The sequence below is a fragment of the Antedon bifida genome, chromosome 4, assembly GCF_963402885.1.
Source record: "Antedon bifida chromosome 4, ecAntBifi1.1, whole genome shotgun sequence".
Classification (NCBI taxonomy): Eukaryota; Metazoa; Echinodermata; class Crinoidea; order Comatulida; family Antedonidae; genus Antedon; species Antedon bifida.
The window spans coordinates 33952010-33978170 of record NC_136229.1 but is presented as its reverse complement, the minus strand read 5'-3'; the positions used below and the strand labels follow the sequence as shown (position 1 = coordinate 33978170).

General features: G+C 34.4%; 4 protein-coding genes across 6 annotated transcripts in view; 1 reads left to right on the top strand and 3 right to left on the bottom strand.

Annotated features, from left to right (window-relative positions):
• The window catches only part of LOC144840730 (netrin-1-like), a 46009-nt gene extending 42973 nt beyond the window's left edge, over positions 1-3036 (bottom strand). The window contains exon 1 of the mRNA XM_078696715.1: positions 1718-3036. Within this exon, the coding sequence (XP_078552841.1) occupies positions 1718-2702 (985 nt within the window). The 5' untranslated portion in view covers positions 2703-3036. The remainder of the gene's footprint in view (positions 1-1717) is intronic.
• A 4635-nt stretch (positions 3037-7671) lies between these two features.
• Positions 7672-9402, top strand: LOC144840934 (formiminotransferase N-terminal subdomain-containing protein-like). Of its 2 annotated transcripts, none has more exons than XM_078697029.1 (4): positions 7672-7805; positions 8033-8278; positions 8386-8577; positions 8755-9402. In XM_078697029.1, exons 1-4 carry the CDS (start codon positions 7694-7696, stop codon positions 9141-9143), a joined length of 939 nt encoding a protein of 312 aa, XP_078553155.1. In that variant the 5' UTR covers positions 7672-7693; the 3' UTR covers positions 9144-9402. The 2 variants fall into 2 exon arrangements, with proteins under 2 accessions (XP_078553155.1, XP_078553156.1); XM_078697030.1 differs by having other exon boundaries at positions 8808-9045.
• On the bottom strand, positions 9301-11240 carry LOC144840935 (glutathione S-transferase GST-6.0-like). Of its 2 annotated transcripts, none has more exons than XM_078697031.1 (4): positions 10354-10697; positions 10038-10263; positions 9773-9955; positions 9301-9649 (listed from the first exon to the last, which is right to left on the bottom strand). In XM_078697031.1, the coding sequence occupies exons 1-4, from the start codon at positions 10571-10573 to the stop codon at positions 9472-9474; spliced, it is 807 nt and encodes a 268-aa protein (XP_078553157.1). In that variant the 5' UTR covers positions 10574-10697; the 3' UTR covers positions 9301-9471. The 2 variants fall into 2 exon arrangements, with proteins under 2 accessions (XP_078553157.1, XP_078553158.1); XM_078697032.1 differs by lacking the exon at positions 10354-10697 and adding an exon at positions 11001-11240 and having other exon boundaries at positions 9311-9649.
• Positions 11241-11637: 397 nt separating this feature from the next.
• On the bottom strand, positions 11638-26155 carry LOC144840936 (phospholipid-transporting ATPase ABCA3-like). Its single transcript, XM_078697033.1, has 20 exons — positions 26083-26155; positions 22290-22663; positions 21789-22082; positions 21100-21344; positions 20441-20678; positions 19847-20020; positions 19305-19486; positions 18802-18933; positions 18413-18688; positions 18121-18276; positions 17671-17881; positions 17141-17390; positions 16504-16667; positions 15182-16393; positions 14781-14998; positions 14377-14673; positions 13912-14099; positions 13570-13740; positions 13084-13274; positions 11638-12965 (listed from the first exon to the last, which is right to left on the bottom strand). Exons 2-20 carry the CDS (start codon positions 22639-22641, stop codon positions 12769-12771), a joined length of 5148 nt encoding a protein of 1715 aa, XP_078553159.1. The 5' UTR covers positions 22642-22663; positions 26083-26155; the 3' UTR covers positions 11638-12768.
• Positions 26156-26161: the final 6 nt, after the last annotated feature.

Sequence of the window (26161 nt, the reverse complement as noted above, 5' to 3'; positions counted from 1 at the left end):
AAACTTGACATTTACATTAAACCACGTCTACAGTTCCTTACTAATATTATAAATAGCTAAGCATGTAAGCAATACGGTATTATTAAAAGGGTTTTAAAAGTCTATAAAATGAAATCAAGTTTGTCTAAATTTATTAATCGGCTGCAGAATTATAATGTTAACGAGTGACGTGTTTTGCGACGATAAGTACTAGGCCCTGGACTTCTGAATACTAGGCCCTGTACTTGATACTCTGGGGTGTTCAAACGGGATACTAACTGCAACCGGCGTTGATGGATTTATCATAATTCGGCCTGTACACGTTTACGCCTCATATATTGTATTGGATAAATGTGAATACTTTCAGAGTTCACGCAGGAAAACTATGCCAAAAGATTGTAATCAAATAAAAAAAACTACGTCAATTTGATTTAGATCTATTCACGTATCCAAGAACTGATTGTATCGTTATTTAGAAGGAATTAGTCGTAATTATTCTCATTTGTATGTTAGGTATAACGTTACAAAATTAAACAAGTCATCTTTGTTAACAACCTGTAGCCTATACGAACGATCAAGCAGAATAAGTCTTTTATTGGAACGTTTAGAAATTATCAACTTTGTGAATTGGAACACTTGCTTTAAACTAGTTCAATCAAACGAATAATGCATAAGGAATACTTGAAGGTTTAACGTGTTAAAAGTAGATCAACATTTAAACTTACCGTCCCTAACAATTAACAAGAAAGGGGTTGAGAAACGACGGTCTATGCATTCATATTTACCAACAGACCTTCGTCTGCTGAGTGCAACCAAGATATTGATGGGAAAAGATTGATAAGCTTGAATAATCAATAATTGTAAAAGTAACGGTGTTGTTCTTTACTCGGGAATTAGGCACTGAATGTTTGTTGAATCGTCGTCGATTGACCATAAATATATTACGATGATGACACTTTGTTTGAAGAGTAGTATAATATAGGGCTATAAGTCAAGTATATTTGTTTTCTAAGATAAGGTTGATGTACGAAAAACACACAAGCCACATGTAGTAGTTATATTAATCGACGACCAGCGACATTTTTTTCTGGACGCCTGATTCTGTCTCCGACGACGTCCAGAAAATAGTGTCGCCGACGGGCCGAGTACGACGCTAAATCCCAAAGAAGTTTATAAACTACGTCCTAAAACTAAAAGGTTCACCGTACTAGTTGATACCGATTGCCTATAATAATAATAACTTATAACTTGTTAACTTGTATAAGTCTGAGGTAGTTAAACTTCATAAAAGTAACTAACTAAGCACAGTACTCCCAAAAGGGAAAGATACAGTTTCAATAGTAGAAATCAATGCAGCATAGTGATTTTTACGTGATATTTGACGTGGGATATTGACCGTACAACCCGTTACGACGTACGTACGTCGAACTTAATTATAATATTCTAACGAATTACTTTCTAAGTACATGTATTATATTAAGCACGATGTTTGCCTATTTCATTGAGGTTATAGGCCGGCTAAACGAAAGGTAATAATTATTTGTTGTCTACACATATATGATGGATTATGATTGTGAAATGTGAAGCTAGTAAAAGAGTAAAACCCGTGTATACAACCTGTAACACAACCTGGACCATTACTGTAGTGATTTAGCTCAATGCGTAAACATGTCGATTCTACAAAGTCGTTCTGAAAATAAGATATGATTAGTGACGCTTACGTCATGATGTTACTTACGGACACATTCGTTAGCCTCCCTGACCGTCGCTCTTGACCATGGTCTGTCAAAATGAAATGGCTTACATCTCTCGCATTCTAGTCCAGCCGTATTATGCTTGCAGTCGCACGTAAGTTGTCCACTACGGTCCTCGATACAGCGCGATGCGTGACCATTACATTTGCACCGTCCACCGACGCTAAAATCCGACACGGCGTAGAATTGGTTTTCTTTATTACCCGTCAGCGCGTCGGGCGTAAACAGACGATTGAAGACGACTTTTACGTCAGTCGCCGTCACCCAATCCTGCAAAACTGGACTGTTATCGAAATCGTAGGCCGACGGGCGACCTTCCAGCGTGCTGAACGCAATTCGTCCGCCGCTATATGGATCCGAGTGACTATGTGAATCAACACACAATGCTTCTTGTTCATTCATTTTACTGATTTCCATGTTTTTTTGAATTCCGTAGAATCGTCGACATTGTGTTGAGTAATACTGATAAGGCTGCCAATTTTTACCGTAATCTTGTGATTTATAGATAACCATAGACTCAGGTCTGGCTGAACAAAATTCCAACGTGATGTACGTAAGTTGAAACTTTTTGCCCAGGACAAGCTGGAGCGAAACATTATGAGGGCTGGTCGTAAAAGGCTCTGATTGCCAACATGTCAGGTTATTTGGGTTGTGCAGGTCCGTTATATATTCCGGAGGATGCGATAACTTGGGATTCGTATTGTCACATGACTCGCATGTACGTGCGTGTTCGCTGTCCACCGCGCGCGTGCAGTGACGGGTCGGCGTAGCACCGCATGTTGATGAAGCGTGTACTTTTTTCCCAAATGCTTGATTTCCAAATTCTGGCATACACCTTTTTGGGTTACCATTGTCGTCCATACATGGGTTTACTGGTGTACTCTGCTGCCCGTTGAACAATGCGTTGATAGCTAAACTGTTTTGAAGCGCAGCTATTGCCACGAAAACGAACAGCGAAATACGCAACATTTTCAGTTTTCCAATTTACAATAAAAACAATTCTTCAAAAAATTAAACGCTTTCCAAAATGTCCAACCGCAATATCACGACAAGCAAAATAGAAAATATCCTTAAAAACGAAAAAAAAATGTTTAAAGTTTATGCCCAATCTGTTGTATCACACTGTGAACTTAAGTTCATTCTTAGGATGAAAAACTTCCGATGTAAACTCTCTTCGGATAAAACGTCTCTTGTTTTAAGTTGTTCTCTTGGTTATTACCGTTTGCGGAAAACTGAAGTACATACTAGTAGCCGACTTCCAAATCGAAAATCCCCGACAAATAAGAAGTTGTCGACAAGTTGTCATACATTTAGCTCTGTGTGGCTAACTATTGGCTGGTCGTGAAATGACTTAATCGGCTGCAATCACGTGTCTATCATATTGTGACGTTCAAGTTTTCAAGTAAAAGGGGCGGAGTATTTTTCCGCTCACCTCAACCTGTCACTCACGGTGACGCTAAGTTAGCCGTATTAAATTTACCGTAAACCATACAAGTTTGAGTAATTCACATTGTTAGTAAACAGCCGACTGTACGTTTAATATTTATAACTCACAAAGTGAGTAAAACTTGAATTGGTAAGTCTTCATGACCAACTTGTACGTGTAAATAACGTTGCCGCTAATTAATAGGCAAATGAATCAATACATTGTACGTGTTCACACGTTTGTTGGCTATTCACACTTTAGCCGGCAATTTAGGCGTAAACTCGCTAATTGATTGGCCTAATCAAGTAATAAGTATTTTATCCCAGTAGACCTTTGTTTAAAGATGTAGTTAATCCGACAACTATGACACGTCTTTTTAAGCACTGTTCTGAGCATTAAATCGGTGTGATGATATGTCAGAAACTGCTCTCAGTAAAGATCAAGAGATGAGTGGACACAGAGGCTGTAAGCAATTAACTTAAAGCAAAAATGCTTATTGCAGCTGTCTCAGTTTTAAACAACATTTATCATCAACTTAAAATTAAGCCTTTAAAAATAATTCATATTTAATGTGTTGTTTTTATATCACTCGTTTAGTATTATGCAGTGGGTGTATACCACTTCACACAATTCAATTCAAGAAACATATAGGCCTATTGACCAAAAATATTATATCATAACAATGGTTGGCATATAATACCGTATGATGTACAGTATTAAATATAAGTTTCTTTTTTTCCTTGTACATTGTAGTTCATTTTGTTGTGTGTTATACTACTTTCTCTGGTTCCATTCATATCGTTTAATAATACGTGCTAAGTATATTGCAAAACCTTGGTTTATCTTGTTTATACATTTCGTGATTTATTTTTGTTTGCCGTTAAACAAACATGAAATGATGTCAAATTATTGCAGTTATTGTTGTTTAATATTATTTTGTTTACTTTATCAATATTTAGAACAGTAATCTCTATGATTCATGGTTAGTAGCATGGCGCATCGTGACCTATCGAGTTATTACGCGGCGGCGGATGGATCTCTGACCATCAGATTCAGTCTTCATTAGGACCGCCGCGCATATTAGTGATTGTCACCCTTATTAGAAAAGTCTTTACGGAGTGCTTAAACACAGATTCCATTACTATTGGAAATCTGTAGTACCTCTCTGTATAGATACGTTATAGAGGGCGGATACTTGAATTGAAAGTAATGGGAAATGTTTTGATAAACTTCATTAGGACGTTATATTGCATGTAGCCTATTGTACTAGTTTTCTTATAAGAAACCAAAGTAAGCCCTAGAGTGGTGGTTAGACGAGGTATCGTAAACTATACGTGTGTTGTTTTTTGTTGTTTAGCTTCATACTGTCATCTTCATTAGACGTTATTGTAGCCTTCACTGTACTAGTTTTCTTATAACAGAGTAGTTCCAAGAGGTCGCATGGTGGTTAGACCAGGTATCGTAAACTATACGTACAGTATATTGTTTTTTCATTTTTTTTTTGAGGTCACTCATCTGTCATCTCACACTCCACAATTACACCTAACCTTACCGACTGTAGGACTATGTTGGTTCTGCGTAAAATGTTTGACGTAATACCCGTTGATGTGATGATGAAAAAAGATCCATTCATATGCGTATCTCACGTACGAGTTGTCACCGACAGGCAAACATCAACATGTCAAAGACATGTACACAAACAAATAGTGAAACCACCGTAAAGACATGGTCTAATCCTAGTATTAGTATTATAATTTAAATTGTTGTTTAAACAAGTTAGAACATAGCAAAAACATGTGCCTTGCCATATGTGTTTAAGCATATTGTGAAAAGTGTGTAGGTCTATTATAAAGTGGCTTAATATACCACATGTTTTTACTCTTTTACGATAACATATTTAAGTTTTAATGATGATACTTATTCTGTTGTATAAAATGACGTCAAATAAACGTCATTGTCATTGGGTTATATGGACGAAAGTTATATGATGAACAAATTGAACCGGACATTGGTCGGAGCATACTAACTTTTGTTTTGAAAGTTGTATCCCCTTATTTGATTCACTGAAAATTAAAAGTTAAGCCCGTTTTATTGGGAAGATTAATATCACCAGATTGGATCTGCCGTAAGTATGCCTATTATATTGATAAGATCTGGTAGTAGGCCGGTATAGTTTAATTTGAACAATGTGAATCCATGTGTCATTTTGATAGGCCTATTCTTGTATTATGTAGACTTAGATACGCGTCTGATGATAAAACTCGATAAAGTGTTTTACTTAGAATCCTACATTACCATGCATGTTTAATTCAAATCTGTGCAGAGTTTAAGATATTTTAAAGGTAATGCAGATATGATTCATTTCGTCATCTAGATTTAAGCGGAACAACCAGACATCCTGAAAACTTTAATGAAGTATTTGATTAACTATAGATGGCGCTATATTAAAAGTAAGAACAGTTTGATTTTTCGAAATTTGCATTAAAACAAAAATACAATACACTAATAAACATACAGCACCATAAGACTAGAAAGATTTGTTTTCAAATGGGTCCTATAACATTTGAAAGATAAAATGGTAATGTGGTGATACATACTCGTGTAAATACGATTCAGAAAAATAAAAATGTTCAAAAACAGCACAATGGGAGAAAGTTACAAGGAACGTTACAATGAGAATGTGTCTATTCCTATCAGTACAAGTTTAATCAACTAATTAAAACATGATTTAATAATATCAGAAACGCTAGCCTAGCTGATTTAAGAAAAACGAAACATTTCCATGGTCTTGTCTGGTTCTTGGCAAATCTATTATTGGTCCTAGAATATCCACTGATAAAAGTAACTCCAGGAAATTACAAGAAATTTAATTATAATGTAGAAACAAAACTGTCTCGATCTTTATTAACAAGCTGCTGATATAGAAACCAAGATATCAGACATTGTGTTAATTGTGGTTACATTTCAACGTTTTCGAAATAATAACTCACGGTGCCATTTTTGGTTCACCAACGTTCCACGTAATTTGTCTGTATTTCTCGTATGTTGTATTTTTATAGATGTTTAATCTTTTTTATTGTAATACATACACACTTTTGTAGCAGCTGTGTGCTATCGTTTTGTACTTTTTTATATACCATATTAAAGTTTGTTTTTACAAATAACTTTAAGTATTTCTCGTAGGGAGTTAGTTTTTTAAACTAACTGTAAATCTGATTTTCCAATATTACAGGATAATAAAATCAGGTGCCATAATGGACATTTTACTTGTTACCTACTACATGACAACAAAGCCATCTCGTTTATAGTCACGTGTCCATTGCTGCGGGGGATATTGCTTCATAAAGTACCCTTTTAAGTAATTTTAAACAAAGCTCTAAAACGTGGCAAAATATAAAGACTATAAACAAATAAACAAAATATAGGTCGATACAAGTATTGTTTGATCTGATATTTGCCCACGACCAAATTGCTTAAGTTAATGGAAGTATTGGAGACCACAGCTATTTTAGACAATTGCGCGACCTATCACTTTGAAGATGTTGAAATGGCGTGGTTTGCCACCTGGTTCAGTAGTTGCAGTTAAGATTTTAGAAACCAGTTTAATAAAGCCAAACTGTACAAACACGTGATTACCTCGAATGTACTTGCATTCTCTTTCAGACGACAGTACACATTGTGCAGACCGTACCCAAAGAATTGGCCGCCGCAACCCCTCGGGCATTTTAACCGCCAAAATACAAGTATAGGAAATAGGATCGTGTAATATGGAAACGCTGTTGAACTTCAATTAGGTATTATTGTTCCCTTTCGTTATTGTTTCTGTTTAATGTCAACAGCTACAGAATGATAACATCAAAGTGTAGTAGCCTATTGAATACTAGAAGTGTAGCCTATTGAATTCATTTGTCATGATTTAAAAACCATAGGCAATCATATCTATCGCACAACGAGATTAGTATGCATAATATAAACGATTATATATACATACTACAGCTTGTACTGTAATATGAGTACTTAGATAATAAATAAAATTCACCCTTTTTAAAATTTTAAATGAATAGTGAAACATTCAAAGAAAAAGGATGAGATAATTAATGACTAAAAAGTCATAAAACGAAATAAATAAAAGTTATATTTTTTTAAAAAAATTGCTAATAGGCCTACATTTTTAAAAGCTATTTTTTTAAATGGTACACAATGACATTTTTGGAAAGTTTGATTCTCCGCAAACTAATTCTCAAATGTGTCACATTTGATTTGTATTTCCATAAAAAAAAAAAAATTCGAAGAATTAGGCTACCCGTTACGCCACGACTGACAGCTGGCTATTCTTATACGTGCTTCATGATATTAATTCATTCTAATCGTTACGTCATAATATGCATATATTCATGAATGTCATTCGGTTAAATTACCGTATGTATGCATTGCACGCCTCGCTGGCTCGCACTTTGGCAAACGCTCACAAAAATATAGAGGGCGTGATATTATTCTCGAGGTACTCATACTTAGCGTAGACAAGCAGGGACTTATGGCAGCAACCACCAGAAAGTTAGCAGCCTGCTTATTAAATGTATCTGAAGCTAACAAGAACATTGTTGAAAGTATAGCTGAGAGTGCAACAAGTGTGATTGAAGATAATGGTAAATAGCTGTCCAAACGTTGAAATGCTAGATAGGCCTAGGTTAATAAGGTGAATTTTATTGAATTTGACGTATTGAATAGAAGAAGCCCAGCAGTTGTAAATAGGATTATAGAGGGCAGGCATCAATATTGCTACAATACCAGCACTGTATTTTACATATTGAATTAATTTTAAACAATTTTTATTACAATAATACCAATCTATTTGTATTCTTTACATACATAGGTACATGTTCATCCACCGTTCTCAATATTTTCAATGATAACGATTACAACCGTTCAGTGATAACAATCGCAGCGCCACTACATTACTTGGCAGATTCAGTTTATCATGCTTGTCGGTCAGCTTTTGACCATATAAATCTGACCAATCATAGAGGAGGACACCCAAGACTTGGTGCTGTAGACCTTGTCCCGATACATCCATTATCGGACGATGTCAGTTTGGAAGAGTGTGGAGTTGTAGCTAAAGGTAAAAAACACATTTAAAATGCATAAATAGAATATGCCACACCGTTTTCGCTTGTTATCAATCTACGTTTATTCAGATGCAAATTGTAATATTAATTTTCTTTTCAGAAATTGCAAAGAGAGTAGCCATAGGTGTTCCTGGTACATCGTTTTTCTTCTTTGGTGCAAGTGATCATCAAAATCGAGGGTTGGTTCATCGAAGAAAAGATGTAGGATGGTACGGGGGTAAATTTGGGATGAACTATGGTACGCTAAAGCATGACATCGGGGAAAATCCTACATCTAGATATGGTTTAACAGGTAAGGACATAGAGAGTTTGTGCATTATGTTTAGATCTAGGTATACGGCATACATTGTTAAAAGGTGAATGGGTAGTCTTAATCAAGGCAGATCATTTTGTAAATTAACAGAATGGAAATATTAGGTGATCTGCACTGTGTGATCACCTATTGTTATTGTAAATTAACTCATTGCAGGTATAGGTGGATCTCCATATGTTATGAACTTTAATGTTACAATTGATTCTAAGGACTTAAAGATTGGTCGCGACATTGCATCACAAATACGGGCAATGGCACCATGTGGACTACCTGGTGTCCAATCTATGGCGTTTGAACATAAAGGACGGATAGAAATAGCTTGTAATGTTGAGTCAATGTGGGATGTATCGCTCAATAAGTATTTGTACACAGAGGCATCAACACTGAAAGATCTTGTAGAAAGGTTATCGGGAGAGAGAGGAGTAAAACTGTTTGGAAGTGCTCTAGTAGGATTCAGTCCACAGGAGGCATTGCAACAAACTCAACTTGCATTGGCAACTCGACAAAATCAGTTTTGGAAAACAAGAACTATAAAAATGATGTGATCTGCCTAAACCACCACAAGCAAGATTTTAATTCATAAATAGAAGTCGATTGACTTGAAGATAAATAAGACAAAGATAAGGTGTTATGCTGGATTGTATTAATATTCTTCTAAATAGTACAGTGAAACAAATTTCCAAAACTCATGATTTATATTTACATATTTTTACAAAATAATTCTTTATTTGCCATTCATCTAGTCTAGTTCACCAAGTCTCCATCCGGTCATTTATTAAAGTTAGATATAAGGTTTTACAACTATGTTTTGAAAGTTCTTTGTGCTGATGGTAGTACCAAGATGGTAGTACCAAGACCAATTACCGCAACCTTTCACAGGCTTCCACCGCTTGGTTTTGGTTTTCTGATGAACACTTTCTTAAAACCCTCACGTTCCTTGATTCGTTCAACGTACTCAACTAACACTGGATATTCCTGTAAAATGGCGCCACTACGTATCACTGATGCCCACCACATATTATAACCAAGAACACAATCTGCTGCAGTAAACCTGAAACAATAATTGTAGATTGATTTAGCCAAAGAGAAGCAGCGTACAACACAGTTTACTGTACTCTGCCTCAGATAGATGATTAACAGGAGGCTAGTGTGTTCGATATCAACTTTGTTTTACCTGTCGCCACATATATATTTTCTCTTTTCCAGAACAGTCGACAAGTAGGTAGCAATTTCTTTAAACTTGGCCATCATTTTGTCCACTAACACGTTGTCTCTCTGATCCTCTGGAGTATGTGTTAACTGCATGTAGAGTGGTTCTAAAACTGGATCAATGGTGGCTATTGCATAACATATCCAGCTGTTAAAATAATACTAACAAAATGTTATGCAGTACTTTAAATAATGTGAGATTCATTTTGATTAGTCTTAACAATACCTACTTGTAATATTCTGCCCTTTGCAAATAATGTGGAGCTAGGCCACCAAATAGATCAGCAAGATACATGCAGATTGCCGATGATTCAATGATTGTGATGTCATTATCAAGCTTTAAGGCTGGGATGGTTCCATGTGGATGTACAGATTTCTTGTAATGTTCCATATCGGTCATATTCTCACCGTGAAGAGAAACCTTCTCCACTTGTATTTTGTTCTCAATCCCCAATTCTATTTTTATTTCAATAAAACAAAGATAAGAATAGTAATAGTACTTCTACAATCATTACATTACACCACAAACCTTATCTATTAATTTACCTTGGACAAGCCACGCACATCTAGACGATCGAAATGGATAACTATGGTAAAGCACCATACCACTAAGTTGCTTGGCATTCCTGTATCTCCTGTACATTGCAAGGCTACCAAGTGCAAGTACTGCGCCACCTCCTAGTGTTACACACAGACAAATAATTGCTGTTTTTCTGAATGGTGCATACCAACGCATGCCATTATACACCATAGAATACCACCGCATAACCGTTTATTAATTGGAATTCAGAAACAAGCATTAACTTTGTTAGTATTTTTGTTTTGTATAAAGCGCATGTGAGTTGAGTGTGTACTTTACAAAAGTTGTACTGTACTTATGTTGAGAGGTCAATACTAACAGATAGAGGGCAGTATTTGTCATGCATGGACGCACACAAAACACAATAATAGTAAAATTCATAAACTTTTACTATTGTACTTATTTCCATTAAAATTATAAATGTATAATTTATTGAATATTCGAGCACCTCTTACACAATTTCTTAAAAACAACATACATGGTTAAACTGATTTTAGTAACTATAGGCCTACCTACTAGGCTAGCTAGCTAGGCCTACTAACTAGCTGAAAAAAAAATAAACGGGGGCATTATTGAGATGACTCGGCCTGTGTTTAGCCTACAGGCTACGTACCGGAAATAAGCCAGGCACATCTTGATGATCGGAATGGAAAACTATGATAGAGAACCATCCTACGAGGCCGCCTGGCCTTTCTTCTATATCTCCTAGCGAGTGCTAGGCTGCCTAATGCAAGAACGGCTCCACCTCCAATAGCCGCACACAGTCCGATAACTGTTGTGTTCACTACATCAGCTGTTACTCCTGCCATGTTTCGATAAATTTACACCTCTACGTATTTCAATTTCACACACAACAAACACACAGCATGCTGTACGTTAGGGGGCGCTAAACACAATAATGCCACAATGCAATTAGTATTTTTAGTGTACGTGTGCGATTGCGTGAGATATATTATATTTTAGATATTTTAGATAATTATAACAGTCCAGTCCACCTGATTATTTTGCCATTTTAATGTCACAATAGTTTAATTTATTCACTTTGACCAAACATTGGTTTTTAAAAAAAGGTACCTGAAAGACTAATTTAAAGCAACAAATTATCAAATTGGCCGGCTGCATAAACTATAAAATCGCCAAAGTCTGATTTTATTAATTATAATGTTTTGGGGGACAATGTTTTAGGAGTTCTATACAAAGAAAAAACAGAAAAATGTTATATGGTAGTTGATGCTGAATTTATTTCATTGCCATTACACAATACTTCTCTAATTTCATGATTGTCTCTACGAAATATTAAATGCTCTAAAATATACATTCATCATTACTTACTTATTATTTCACAGTCATTTCAGTATACCAGTGCATTAGTTATGCTTACTGGCAGCAACTTAGATGCTTTATAACTTGTATGACAAACAATTTCTACTGATAAAAAGAAGCGTACATAAAACATAACGCAGCCATTTTTCCACTGACAAATATAAATTTGGTCCTTAAGACACAAGCTGCTAAATTCATTACAGTATTTTATTATGCATTTAATCATGAGTTTGTAAACATATATCAAAATTCTATACCTATATTTAAAAATTAGAAAAATTGTCCATTTACGTTTAAAATTCATTGCACTGCTATAATATTTAATTTAAATATAAAAATCAAATATTTGATGCATAATTATACCACTTACATAATAACAATTCTGTAAACACAATTTGTATGAAATATAAATCTAATATTTAAACTATTTAAATTTTAAATTGCAAATTTCTCTCAATAACCAGGAATAATATCACAATCATTGTAAATTGCATTGTTACTTGCGGTCAAGGTGCACTTAAACCTTTTTTCCAGCAAATCATTTTTCTTGCACATGTGTATGAAATAAAGTATTATATGCATTTTAATTCTACCAATAAAAATATGCTCACTTAAATAATAATAATTCCACCAATAAAAAGAACAGAATCGGTGCTCACTTACTTACGTAATAATAATTCCACCAATAAAAAGAACAGAATCGGTGCTCACTTACTTACGTAATAATAATTCCACCAATAAAAAGAACAGAATCGGTGCTCACTTACGTAATAATAATTCCACCAATAAAAAGAACTGAATCGGTGCTCACTTAAGTAATAATAATTTCACCAATAAAAAGAACTGAATCGGTGCTCACTTAAGTAATAATAATTCCACCAATAAAAAGAACTGAATCGGTGCTCACTTAAGTGATACTAAGTCCACCAATATAAAGAACAGAATCGGTGCTCACTTAAATGATAATAATTCCACCAATAAAAAGAACTGAATGCTACTGCATACTAGAATTGGCAAATCTGTATTTTACACAAAATGTGAATTTGTAGGTTTTTCGTTCAATCATCTTCTTCCCGTTGATAACGTGCAAAATTAAGAAAGACCTGCTCTAACGTTGTCTGACTCACAGAATAGTCTTCAATGTTGTATTGTAACTTGGCTTTCTCCATTGTACCAAACACAAAGGCCCAACTTAAATTGGAATTGCATACATGGTAATGTACTAAGCCCACATGCTCATCTTTAAGTTTGCTACCTGTGGTCATAAAAAAAAATATACTGTTTATATTTCTATTAATTTCATGTATTAAAAGCTTACCACATATCCATTGCAATCAGTTTGACTTACAATACAATTGAACTCATAAACTAACCTGGAAATTTTTCTTCTATAAACATTTTCAACTGATGTACATTTTGTCCATCATCATCTGGTGAAACCTTGGCTAGCAGTGTGTAGCCCTCTCCAAAGCGACTCTTTAAATGTTGGATGCTACCGAGGCATTTGAACTTTCCATTGACCATTATTGCAAGGCGGGTACACAAGGCTTCACACTCATCCATGCTAGCAATAAGAAATTAAACATAGTTTCATTTTTATTATATATATAATTACTGATGCTTCATTTTCTCACTTGTTCTTATTATTTTTTGTAACCATGTTAAAGGGTCAACTTAAAGGGTCAATCTTATTTTATGCTCTGCATAATATTTGTATGGCATTTGATAAAATAAATGTTTGTTGAATTTTAATTTTAATTCAGTTTTAATTAAGTTACATAATTTTAAATAGACGATCTGTCCAAGGATTGAAAGCTGAAATGTACAGTAACCTATCATTAATAACAACTACTTATTACCTGTGTGATGTTAGTATGATTGAGCGTCCAGATGCACGAACCTTGCAGATTGAATCCCAGAGAAATCTACGAGTACCAGGATCCATACCAGTAGAGGGCTCATCAAGGAATACCACGGAAGGATCCCCTATCAATGCAATCGCTGTACTCAACTTGCGTTTGTTGCCTCCACTGTAATCAACAAAAAATAAATTGGATTCAAAGTGTGCGGTAATCTTCTATATCATTTTAGTCTTACCTATTCTATATTTTATTATTATTTCCCAGTTCTGTCAATTTCGTTTTTAAAGTTGGTTTGTAGGATTAATTCAAAATTTTGTTTCAAAAAGTTTAGAATCTAACCTGTAAGCTTTAGTCTGTTTATCAGCATGTTCATCAAGGTTGAATAGGTGTAATAATTTGTTAACTTCTTTTGGTATCACAGACTCTGGTAAACCACGTAGTCTACCGTACATGACAAGAGTTTCACGACCCGTCATCTGATCAATTAACGCATCAAATTGAGGGCAGTAACCAATATTCTGTTGCACCTAATACATTGAAAAGTAATACAATTGCAAATGTTAAAAGTATTTGTGGTTCCAACCTATTAACAGGGGCGGATCCAGCATTATAAATTAGGGGGAGGGGGAGGGGGAGGGGGCTAAATATTTCATAAATGATAAAAACGATGCGTCAGGTTGCAGAAAAATAAAAATAGTCAACATTTTATTTAAGGTGTTAAAGCCTGTTTAGCGCCCGCCTAAATCCGCCCCTGAAATGCTTTGAACAAATAGAGTTTAAATATATCTGAATCTGATTACTTACTTGATTTATGTCGTATTTGACACTAAACCGCTCAATGTAAGCATCGCCATTTGAGATTGGTACATCACCTGTTAGCATGTTAAAAGTGGTGGACTTGCCTGCACCGTTAATACCAAGCAAACCAAAGCATTCTCCTAGTGGAACACCAAGGCACATATTGTCAACAGCTACCACACTCTGCCCTCCTTTCTTGGGGTATACTTTCCGCAGCTCTTTTATTATGAGTGCATCGGTGTTCTGAAGGTCTGTGAGATCTGTATTTATGATGCGTTGTTGTTCACTCATTACATCTTCATCCTAAATTTTCAAAAAAAGTGATAATGAAAAAAGTTTGGATTTTTTAGTGTGAAATGCACAAAAGATGTCCTCCACTGGTAAGTTGTCAATAACAAATAACTTCATACCTCCACTACATTCTCTGTGTTTACTGCCTGATACATGTTTAACTTCTTACTTTTTCCTGGAAACAACATATACCACAACTTTCTGAAAACACCAGCTTCTATAACCAAGACCCAGACGAAGTACAGAAAACCAGTGACACCTAAAAACACAAGGTCACGGCCAATACCAGGCGTCGCCCATCCCAAGTAGTTGTCGTTAAAACTCAAATCAGGAGTGGCTATACAAGAAAAAAATACATTAAAATATTATTTATTTACATTTATCAATCAGCAATTTAAAGTATTTCTTATTCTCCACAATATGGGTAGACTATTTTCAGTACTGTGTATGACTATTAAGTGATATGAATAAAAACTGAAGGGGAAACATGCAACAAATAATTAACAACTCTAATACTTACCTTGGCAAATTATACGAGCTTCAGGACTTGAATTGCAAATTTCCAAATACTGATAGTTAATGTAGATGTCATTCATAGCCTTTGCAAGACAGAATGATGGAGAGAATAGAAAGATCCAATGTAAAGCATTTCCCACATTCATTAGGTTCAACTCTGGCATCTCGAGAATCTCCACGGCAAGGAACGCTGTTGTTCCAAAAAGAATATTAAAGATTGCCATACGTACAAAACCGGCAGACGGTGACTTAAACAAGAACGAGAAGAGGTACATAAGCGGTATGATGGCCCATCCATAAAGGAACAAGAGTAGAAAGACGTAGCCAAGCCTGCCATCATCTGTGTAGGCTTTAACGTCAAAGGCAATGAAGACAAATATGATCAGTATGCTTGTTATTGTGTAGTTTATGAGATCCCACAAGAAAGTTGACAGCCAGAAATTTGTGAGGTGAACACCACTGACAAACTGTATATGTTTAGCCTTCGTTGCTCTCTCTTTAATAAGAAACACAACAAATGTACTTGCCAGAATAGACATTCCAAATACCATGTCAAATGCGATTACGAAGCCAGTTGTGAATCCATTGTTTATCTCGTCATCAGCTTTCTCCGACACGGAACGTGGTAGCGGGTAGTTAAACGTAGTTATGGAGTACGAAGTATTCAAGGAGGCTTTAAGGAGAGCATTGGTGTACGCATTAAGAGCGATTCCTGGTGTATGCCACGGTTGGTTGTTGAAGAATGCAGTTCCGTTTAAATAACTGTTTTTTGTGTTCTTCTTAAACACAGCTGCTATTAGATATTTTTCATTAAATGTCACTGTGTCCTTAGAGCTTATATTAACAATTGCATCTATCATATTACATGATTGGTGGTCTTTGTTCAAATTAATTCCCTTCGTCATTGTGTTGTCAAATTGTTCAGCAAAAGCATTGGTATATCGACTATACTGTGCTGTATGGTTGTCATGACAGTAGAGTACCTTGTTCTCTCCGTAAGTATCTGGCTTAAGTTTCAAAGCCGGAAGATCTGATGGAGGTGGGAATGAGTTTACTGCTAACAGTGCAAACATTGTGTACAACAGTGGAATTAAAATCTGTGACAATGTTACAAGCAGATTGCGTCTGGTATGAATGACTCTTTTCACAAACATGCCATAAAATTGTTGGGCATATAAGCGAATTCCAAAATTTCGTAAACCAAACAAAGCGAAACCTGTTAAGATAGAAATAATATATAATGTCAAGTTGAGGGCAAAAAACCCGCATCAGTACAGTACAATATTTATGTTAACAGCACATGCTTGAGTAGACTACTAGACCTACCAATTTCAGGGTCGTGTGTGGATAGTAGAGGGGTTGTTTCATTGTGTGTGGACTGTACTTTTGGCTGGTCAACGCTCAAACTCTCAACATCACTGAGAGAGCTTCCATTGCTACGGTAACCACTGCTTTCATCATTGTCAGGGTAACGAGATTGGTTTCCAACTCTAGATAAAGAAATGAACTATTGTATTAAATATGTTTATACTTTGTACTGTCTACACTTCTGTTTTTTTTCATTCAACCTCACGTTATCATTGACAAATTGGTTTTGTTTATTACAGTACTTTATGTTATGTTATTTATTTATTATTCAAAACATTTTTTGTTTTGTTTTTGACGTTTATGTTCTTTTAAGTTCTGTTATTTATTTGTTAATTTCGTAACTTAAGTTAGTTAAGATAAAAGGTACCAAGCTTGATTAGCTTCGGCTATATCTTGGCTACCTTTTGTATTGACATTTGTTTTGATACAATAAAAGAAGAATACAAAATTCTTCATTCTTTGTTTGAAATATTTGGAAAATCACAAAGTCATTACTTTACTTGATATTTTGGGGAAAATAAGATATTTTAAAAAGATTTTCAGAATAGGCCCAAAACCTTCTTATTTCCATTGGGTCCTTTAAAACTAAACTCACTTTAAAAAGACTTCTTCCATTGTGGTCACTGAGACGCCATAGCTTCTAATGCCAAGGTCTTTACTTCTCTTCTCCATGTTATTAAAAAGCCCTTCAAACTGTGCAACTTCCTCATGAGGCAAAATAAATGTTAACTCGTTGCCAATGTTATTTTCTATCTCGGAATTCTTAATTGCTGAATAAATCATATCTTTGATCTCTGCCACTTTACAATTCTCTCCTTTTGAAATCGTCATGTGATACCCAACACCTGCAAATACAAGATTTTATAAGATCTGCTTATTTAATTCTTTTCAGATAAAAAAAACTAAATTATTGGTTTTGCCAAACACTTGAGTTTTGCAGTACCAATTGACTGAGTGATACTCGCCTCCTTGGGATAAAATCTAACAATAGCCATTAAGCACAAACTTGTTTGCTCCAGCTGAGAACAGCTTGTAATTAGTGTGTATTCTGTACAATTTACATTTTACTTGTCAAACCTGCTTAATTAAATAAACAATTGGTTTTTTAAACCCCAAATTACAAACCATATCTATTTTTTAGAAACAATGATGATCCACAACACTGTAGTTCTCCTTCAGCCATAATAGCTATACGATCCCCAAGTAGATCCGCTTCATCCATGTGATGAGTGGTCAGTAAAATGGTACGACCAGCACGATGTCTTTGAAGAATATCCCAAGTAAAGCGACGTGCTGCTGGATCCATTCCAGATGTTGGCTCATCTAACATGATTATCTAGAAATATAATTTATTGTACACTTTGTCAAACTATCCGATATCTGCGGTTGGCTGGGTAAGAGTGTACTTAACTTGTACCAATTCACCTTGGAGTCTGCAATAAGTGCAATACCAAATGATAACTTGCGTTTCATACCACCAGATAAAGACTTAGAACGGACATGCCGTTTATCTTCCAATGCAAGTGATGATATGTACTTATCTAATAAGAGTGTACTTAACTTGTACCAACTCACCTTGGAGTCTGCAATAAGTGCAATACCGACTGATAACTTGCGTTTCATACCACCAGATAAAGACTTAGAACGGACATGTCGTTTATCTTCCAATGCAAGTGATGATATGTACTTATCTACTTCAGATTTGACAAGTTTTTTTGGACAATCCTTTAACTGAAAAAGAGGAAAAAAGATTTGTTTAAACTTTGCTGGCTTAACCAATTCATAAAGATTGTGGTTCATAACATTGGACGGCAGAAAAAAAGATTTTAAAGATTGAATATAAAAGCAACATAAAGTTAATAATAACCTTTGCAAAAAAATACAAATGCTCCTCTACAGTAAGGTCATCAAATAGTACGTCATGTTGTGGACATAATCCAAGACTGGACCGCACACCATCAATATCCTTACGGATATCATATCCATTCACAATGGCCGTGCCCTCAGACGGTGGGAAAAGGCCAGTTAGCATGGACATAGTGGTCGTCTTGCCGGCACCGTTGTGACCCAGTAGAGCTGTAATCTGACCCTCAAAAATATTCAGTGAGATCTCATTCACTGCCACTTTGGATCGATTAAAAACCTAAAAATGTAAATCGAAAATTACTTTTAATTATTTCTTTTCTGCTTTTCCTCAAATATAATGAGCATTTCTTAAAATGAATCAGTTGTTTATTATTTATCTTTTAAACTTACTTTCTTCAATTTTCTAATCTGTATTCCAGCGATTTGACCCTCAGGATCTTTTTCAAAGTATTTAGAGTCTCTGTCATCTTCAAAATCTGGCTCCTGACTTTCAATCACTTTGGTGCCAAACCAGTAGGATTTCTGTAAGAAAAAAATTAATTTGGAGAATATTTCTGAGGAAGAAGTCTAGAAGAAATGTTATTTAAACTCAGAGAAATTTAATAGGAATTGAAAGGACTGATAAACGAGTTTATAAACGAGAAAGATTGGAATTTCTGCTAAACTGAATGTCTAATCTTTCAAAATTATGGCTTTAACTTTGCATTTCAACTTTTGTATTGTTTTAGTTACGTTCTTTTACTTTTAATTGTTTGTTGTTTTTTGTAAATAGTTTTGTATACTAAAATGGCCTTAATAAAAACACTATATTAAGTGATCAAGTTTCCGTTTTCAAATAAAGTTATTATTATTAAAACTCCTGGCGTCATTTTATATGTAGGTTGTGTACATACCGTTACTGGAAAGTACCACTTCCTTGGAATTCCAAATTCTCCTGGGAATACTGCCTCAACATACCATGTTATAATACCATAAAGTATTGCGTCAACCACAAGCATCACTAACACATCCAGAAAAGTGAAGTTGTCATCAGATGAGATTGGTCGAGAGATATTGCTCCATTGTACGCCTTCACCTAAGTACAATAAGATGTATTTTATTTGTTTGCACAGCAGTAGATGCATGCCTTTCTTATTTGATCAATTACAGGGCCGTAGCCACCAGTACAGTTGGTAAGGTTTCAACCTGACCACTTTTTCACAGAGGCCTTTGATCAATTACAGGGCCGTAGCCACCAGTACGTTTGGTAAGGTTTTAACCTGACCACTTTTTCAGTGGTTTGAACAGAGATTGTTCCATTTTCTTCCAAAAACCGCACCATTACATCACTGAATTAAGTATTTAAAACACACTATGCTTTGATACATTCAACTGATCAAGATCTTTAACTGATAATTCCATGCCCTGAAAAGACTTAATGATAAAGATAACATACCTGTACCCTCAAACAATCCTATAATAAAAGCTCCAAATGCCATGGCAGTATTAGACAACAGACAAGCTCCAAACTTTGCTGATCTACTCAGTGTGCTATACTGATTAATTAAGAACATATAAGGTATGTATGAAAAAAACCATACAACTGCTGCTACTACCGCCGCTGTATTAGCTAGAAAACAAAATATAAAATGTTTTTAAACATTTATACATTTATTTATGTATAAATGCATGTCATAGAAACAAGGACATTAGGTGATCAGCTGCCTAGCTTGCTGATGGAGGTGACATTTACAGTGGGTTTATTGAGACAACAATCTTATATTCTACTAGTTCTTAATATAAATCCAAAGGAAAATTACTGAAAAAATGACAATGCTGTGGGTATCAGTGGCTGGATCTCAAATAGAGATACAAAAAAAAAGCGAAAAGCTAAATCAAAACAATAAAGTAAAACAGCCAAAAAAATTAACAGAGCTTTCGGGCAACACTAGCCCTTCATCAGTGCAAGTGAAGGAATTTGGATAACGAATTTTCGATAACTAGTTCTTAATATATAATATATATATTGCTATAGAAAATTAAAAATTACCTTTTGAGAAGAAAACACTAACGGTGAAGCAAAGACTGACAGTTGACAACGAGAAGCAAAGGAAGAAGACAAAGATGACCGTAGGGTCACTGTTACTGATAACTGACCCCTTGTCTCCCACTTTGACCCAATAGAGAATGGTCATAAAGAACGTACTGATAGCGAGGAAGACAAAGCACTTAGTGAACCATGCCAACCAATGCAACCAGTTGTTTAAGCCCATCATCTTCATTGACTCCTGCAGATACAATTATTATTATTATTATTTTATTATCATTTATTATTTATAAAGCGCCTTTCCAGAAGATCAAAGTGCTGTACAAAGAAAATTATCAGAAACCACATACAAAAAAATAAATAAAAATGCTAATTAGGGAACAAATATGATTTTAGTTGTACATACAATGATACAAGAAACTTTGGTTGTACATATACACATACAACGGATACATAAACTGACTAAGAAAAAAATTAAGTGTAAGTATATATAGTAACAATAAAATTACCATTATGTATAACTTTTTAAGTGTATCCCTGTTTCATTTTCTCTGGTTTTTAACTAGAAATATCTCATTCCTGACTATTTATAAACTGAATAGAAAAGGATCAAAAGCCTTTTGAGCACAAAATAAGAACCATGCAATATTGTAATATCTCACCTTCAATTTTTTTTCTTTTTCTTGGACAATACTCCTAGTAATGTCCAAGGCATTCAAGATATAACTGATTAGCAAGAGTATTGGCAGTTGTGACTGAATGACGAGGATAAAGAGATCATCATTGTACGGTGGATAGGGGAACCTCTGCATGTTGATTGTGATGTTTTTAATTTCAACCTTACTTTCTTTTAGAATCGCTATATCAACTGCATTCTGAAGTGAAAGAAATCCTTCTCGCCAATAACCTATAAGAATAAATTAGTATTAAAAGCAGAAAGGGAATGGTTCACACCATGTTTGTTTTTGTTTCTCATCATCCAGCGAATATTATAGGGGAAAAATCAGTACTGTATTATTATTTATTCTTTATACTAGGTAGGAAGCCTCTTCAGTCAAAGACTGTTCTCCCAGAGGGCCCAGTGTATAGTATAGTACTATGAGTTTGTGACAGTGGCTGTGTGTGAACTAGTACACCAGCAGGATAAAACCTTACTCGTTTTGAAAGATACTAGGTTGTGTACACTGGACCTACGGTTTATAGTCCTTATCTGAAAGACTCGTTCTACCACCAAAACCATGAAGCTTGCCGATGTTAATATGGTAAGGTATTACGGTTCCAATGTCTTAACCGCTTGGCCACTCACTGTATTGTTTTATTTCAACAAATTCAAACCCACAATTAGTCTTACCTGGTTCACCTCCATGTGAGTGATTGATTTCTCTTGGTCCTGGCAGCTGAACTAATGGAAGCAATTCATTTGTTTTCCATCTACTTTCATTACTCTTTCCACCAATTTCATCAGCTACAGGCACATTTACTTGGCTGGATTTTAAACGAATACTATACGTGATGTTTGTGGGAAATGCATTTGGTTTCTCAAAGTTATCAACAAATACAATGCCACCAAGGAAACTGGAATTTGCTTCAATAATTCTTTTAGCTGCATATTTCAGAAGCTCATGTTCAGTATCAAAGCCAGTAACTAATGTTAAAATAATGAATAAAAAATGTATATTAAAAAAAGTGGTTTTTATAATTAAAACATAACTTATTCTGGTGAATTTTGAATTTCATTTTAGTAAATAAAGCTTGTTAAACAATGGTGGAAAAGAGTTGCTTGTGAACATTTTTGTTTTTGATAAATGAAAAATTAAATTAAATCAACAAACAATATCTACAAGCAACTTACTTTTAGATATTGATATATGACTTTCATGATGTAAACTTCCATTAACATCTTTCATAACTTTCTCAAGGATTTCATTGTTTGGCGAGTATGCTATCTCCCATTTAAATGGCTTGTATATAGGAAATAATGGCCTGATTGGCGTCAAACTATCAGGAAAGTGCTTTACTGAAAAGTCTTCATAAATTGTCGCATTAGGATAAATTTTAAATGCAACTCTGGTACGTATTGCAATCAGAATCACAGCAAACACAACAGGCATGGCAATCTCAATTATCGTCCAGATTTTTCTTCGCTTTTGTAGAACATAATTTTTCCACAGAAGCAGCAAAAATTGATTGGACCTTCGACCCATCTTTGATTCTTTTTGCTACTGTCTGAAAGAAATGAATAATAAATCATTAATTAAATAATAGTATATTTTAATATGAGAATCAGAGAATTATATAGTATAGAGTATAAATGAATTTAAAGAAAAAATGATCAACATGAACATCCACAAAAAGCATGCAATACCCCCAAGTTAGTTTTATCAATAACAAAATTCACGAGAATCAGAGAACTGTATTATCAATCAGCCATTTACAGTACAACTAGAATATGAAGAAAGTATAAATTAATTTTTAAAGAAAGAATTATCGATGCATTGAACATCTACAAAGTGCATGCAACACCTCCATCCACGTCAATTCAGATCTGAATCAGTATTATGAATGAAGAATCACATGACACTATTACTAGCAAGGTCAGCAGCCTAAGGTAATTCGACACTCCAAAATAAACAGGAAGCCTTGATTACTACAAGGATTTAAAGTCACATGAATTTCCACATGATATTTAGCAGCAAGAGATGATGCAAGAAATAAATAATGAATGAACACCCGTCTAGTCAAGACATTCTATTTACAAATAGTGACATGCCTGATAACAAATTGGAATAGGCATGTGCAGCTTTGGCGATAACACTAACCAAGTAATTTTAAAGCCAAACATTTTATTTACACAATACCGGTACTGAATCAATTAAAATAACCGGTGTAAATATTGCACAGCATCACACTAATATTGTAAGTAGCTTGTTTGATTCCAAAGGTACTGCAATATTAGTTGACAAATAGATGTAAAGTTGGGAAACAGTTACTATTATTGCCTTATTTTCTTGATATTTCACAAATGAAAATGGTGGAGAGGTGTAATTTTTCTCTCCTGTTTTTTTTGGGTTTTTTTTGTAAATTGCATAAAATTGATTCACCTAATAGTAATGCTATATTTGTTTAGTTTTCATATTATTATTATTATACAAGATTTCAAGATTGTACAGTGTACAATTTATGGTTAACTATTGTATTTTGTGGAACCTTTTCATACAAAAGTATGTGTGATTGATAAATCTCTAAAAAAGGAAATACAAATGTGGTTTATGAATTTCTATGGAAATCTGCATCATGTGATGATCAATTGTAACACCCCGGAAAACGATCATGTGATTTTAGTATTCTATTTTTTTTTATTCTATTAAAGATGGTAAATAAAACGCTGTTATTTTTTTTAATGATTGTTGTGAAGTTTTCAATTAATGAATTTTTTTTTTTTTTCATTTCATTTATTTCACTATCATCATCGCAGCCTTAGCTGAATTACAAAGATATTTACATTTTCTCAATATTAAAATTTGTATAAAAGTATAAAACCAATGATAATTATATATAAAAAAGGAGGCAATTTACACAAGAAATACAATACAGGAACATTCAACAAGTTTAGCATTAAAATATTAAAATAGAAAAAAAAAAACACCAAAAAGGACCAAAAAGAATTGCATAGCTGTACTGGGTGATATATAATGATTATTCATTTAGAAGCGAGATAAGGTATGGTATTGCACTTTTTCTATATCTTTCAACTCTGCATTTGGGTTGTTGATACTTTACACGTCTTAGTTTCATGTTACTTACATTCTTCACTGGAAACCATTTTCCAAAATGAATACTTTTTGAACAATTCAGAGCAAACTTATAGCATAGATTACGCCTTCTATCAGATAAAGTGTCTAAAGAAAGATCATTGAGTGCTTGGTCATAACATATGTAGTCATTACACAATATTATTCTGCAAGCCCTTTTTTGGACAGATTCTATCATATCACTTTGTTTCTTAGTAAGACTAGAATGCCATACTGGGACAGCATATTCAACACTTGGTCTTATGTAACTCTTAAATACATCTACAAGATCAAATTTCGGAAGATTGAACTTTCTTAATCTACACAATATATGCAGACGTCTGCTGGCTTTGGATACAATTTCTTTAACATTACGGTCCCATTTGAGGTTGGCTTGTATCCATAAACCTAGTAACTTAGTTTCATTAACAATTTCAATTGTAGCATTACCAATCAAAAGGGGTTCATGTTCATATTGATTTCTTTGAAAGTTAAAATACATAGTTTTACATTTAGTTGGGTTAAGTTTTAGTTTGTTTTCATTAGACCATACATTCTGTAAAGCAACATCATTCTGAATTGAGGAAATTTCATCCTTTTTTACTATCTGTCCTATGCACAAATCATCTACATATTTCCAAGTTTTACATGGCGAGTCTTGCATGGCATCATTAATTAGAGCAAGAAAGATCATAGGCCCAAGGAGTGTGCCTTGAGGGACGCCACATGTTAGATTAACACTCATTGATAATGTGGATTTATAGCGTACTTGTTGGGTTCTGTTTGACAAAAAGCTAATTAACCACGGTACAATTTCAGGTCTACAGCCAAGTGTTACTAATTTAGAAACTGCTATTGTGTGGTCAACACAATCGAATGCTTTACTAAAGTCAGTTAAAACTAACTGACCAACAGATTTGGGAATGTTACTACCTTCATAGAACACATTTAGTAGATCAACCAAATTATGGGTTGTAGAAAAGTGTTTACGGCAACCATATTGGTTGTTATCAAGATTTTTCTCGATATCTGTTAAGAGCCATTTTTTAATGAAGCCCTCAGCTACCTTAGCTAGGATACATGTAAGCGAGATTGGTCGAAATTTGTCAACCCTAGTACAACCATTTTCTTTGGGAACCGGAGTAACAATAGCATCCTTCCACATAGTTGGGACATGACCCTCACTGAGGGAGGCATTTAAGATATTAGTCATAGGGATGAATATTCATGAACTTAAAGTTTCACCAGATGATGTTTTTTTTAATTACCCCAGCTTATTTATCACAATGTGTAAATCTGCTTTCAATTTTGTTTAACCTTTTTTATTTGTCAATAAAATATATTTAAGAAAATAAATTAGCATATGACTGTTACATTTTTCAACACCACACCAAAGCTGTGGATTTCACAATATGTTAACTAACACTACCAGTAAGAAAATATGAACATGCTGTCTCAGAGATATCTGAGGCCCAGTCAGGGCCACAAATTATAACAAACAAAAGGAGTCGCAGGATGCTACTCATTATATAATGGTGTAATATCCTTTTTGTTGCAACCTGTTGAAATGAAAGAAAAAAAACAACAAAGCAATTGACAATATGTAAAGAAAATATAACTGAAATGTAATAAAGTATTGCAGTAATGAACATAAATAATGAATGACAAAAAGACCATTCCACTCCACAACTCATCAGAATCTTCAATTACATAAGTATTAATATTATATAAGCTCTTGCTTAGCCTAAAAGTAAAAAATACTATCCATCCTGACCTGGACTCAGAATTGTATAAATAAAAGTGAGTCGCTTTTTTTATACTTTTAAATTCATTTATTTGGTAGCGAGTACTTACATTATTGCAGATTTAAAATCACCATTACATTATTAATATTATAAATTTCGTGAAATCAACACCTCTAGCAAGCCCGACG

Coding starts and splice junctions, on each gene's coding strand:
- LOC144840934 (XM_078697029.1), top strand. CDS start 7,694: ATGGCAGCAACCACCAGAAAGTTAGCAGCCTGCTTATTAAATGTATCT. Junction 7,806..8,032: donor AAGTGTGATTGAAGATAATG/GTAAATAGCTGT, acceptor TTACATACATAG/GTACATGTTCATCCACCGTT. Junction 8,578..8,754: donor ATCTAGATATGGTTTAACAG/GTAAGGACATAG, acceptor AACTCATTGCAG/GTATAGGTGGATCTCCATAT.
- LOC144840935 (XM_078697031.1), bottom strand. CDS start 10,573: ATGCGGTGGTATTCTATGGTGTATAATGGCATGCGTTGGTATGCACCA. Junction 10,264..10,353: donor ATGTGCGTGGCTTGTCCAAG/GTAAATTAATAG, acceptor AAATAAAAATAG/AATTGGGGATTGAGAACAAA. Junction 9,650..9,772: donor AAATATATATGTGGCGACAG/GTAAAACAAAGT, acceptor TTATTGTTTCAG/GTTTACTGCAGCAGATTGTG.
- LOC144840936 (XM_078697033.1), bottom strand. CDS start 22,641: ATGGGTCGAAGGTCCAATCAATTTTTGCTGCTTCTGTGGAAAAATTAT. Junction 21,345..21,788: donor CTCACATGGAGGTGAACCAG/GTAAGACTAATT, acceptor TTATTCTTATAG/GTTATTGGCGAGAAGGATTT. Junction 18,277..18,412: donor ATTTGTATTTTTTTGCAAAG/GTTATTATTAAC, acceptor CCTCTTTTTCAG/TTAAAGGATTGTCCAAAAAA.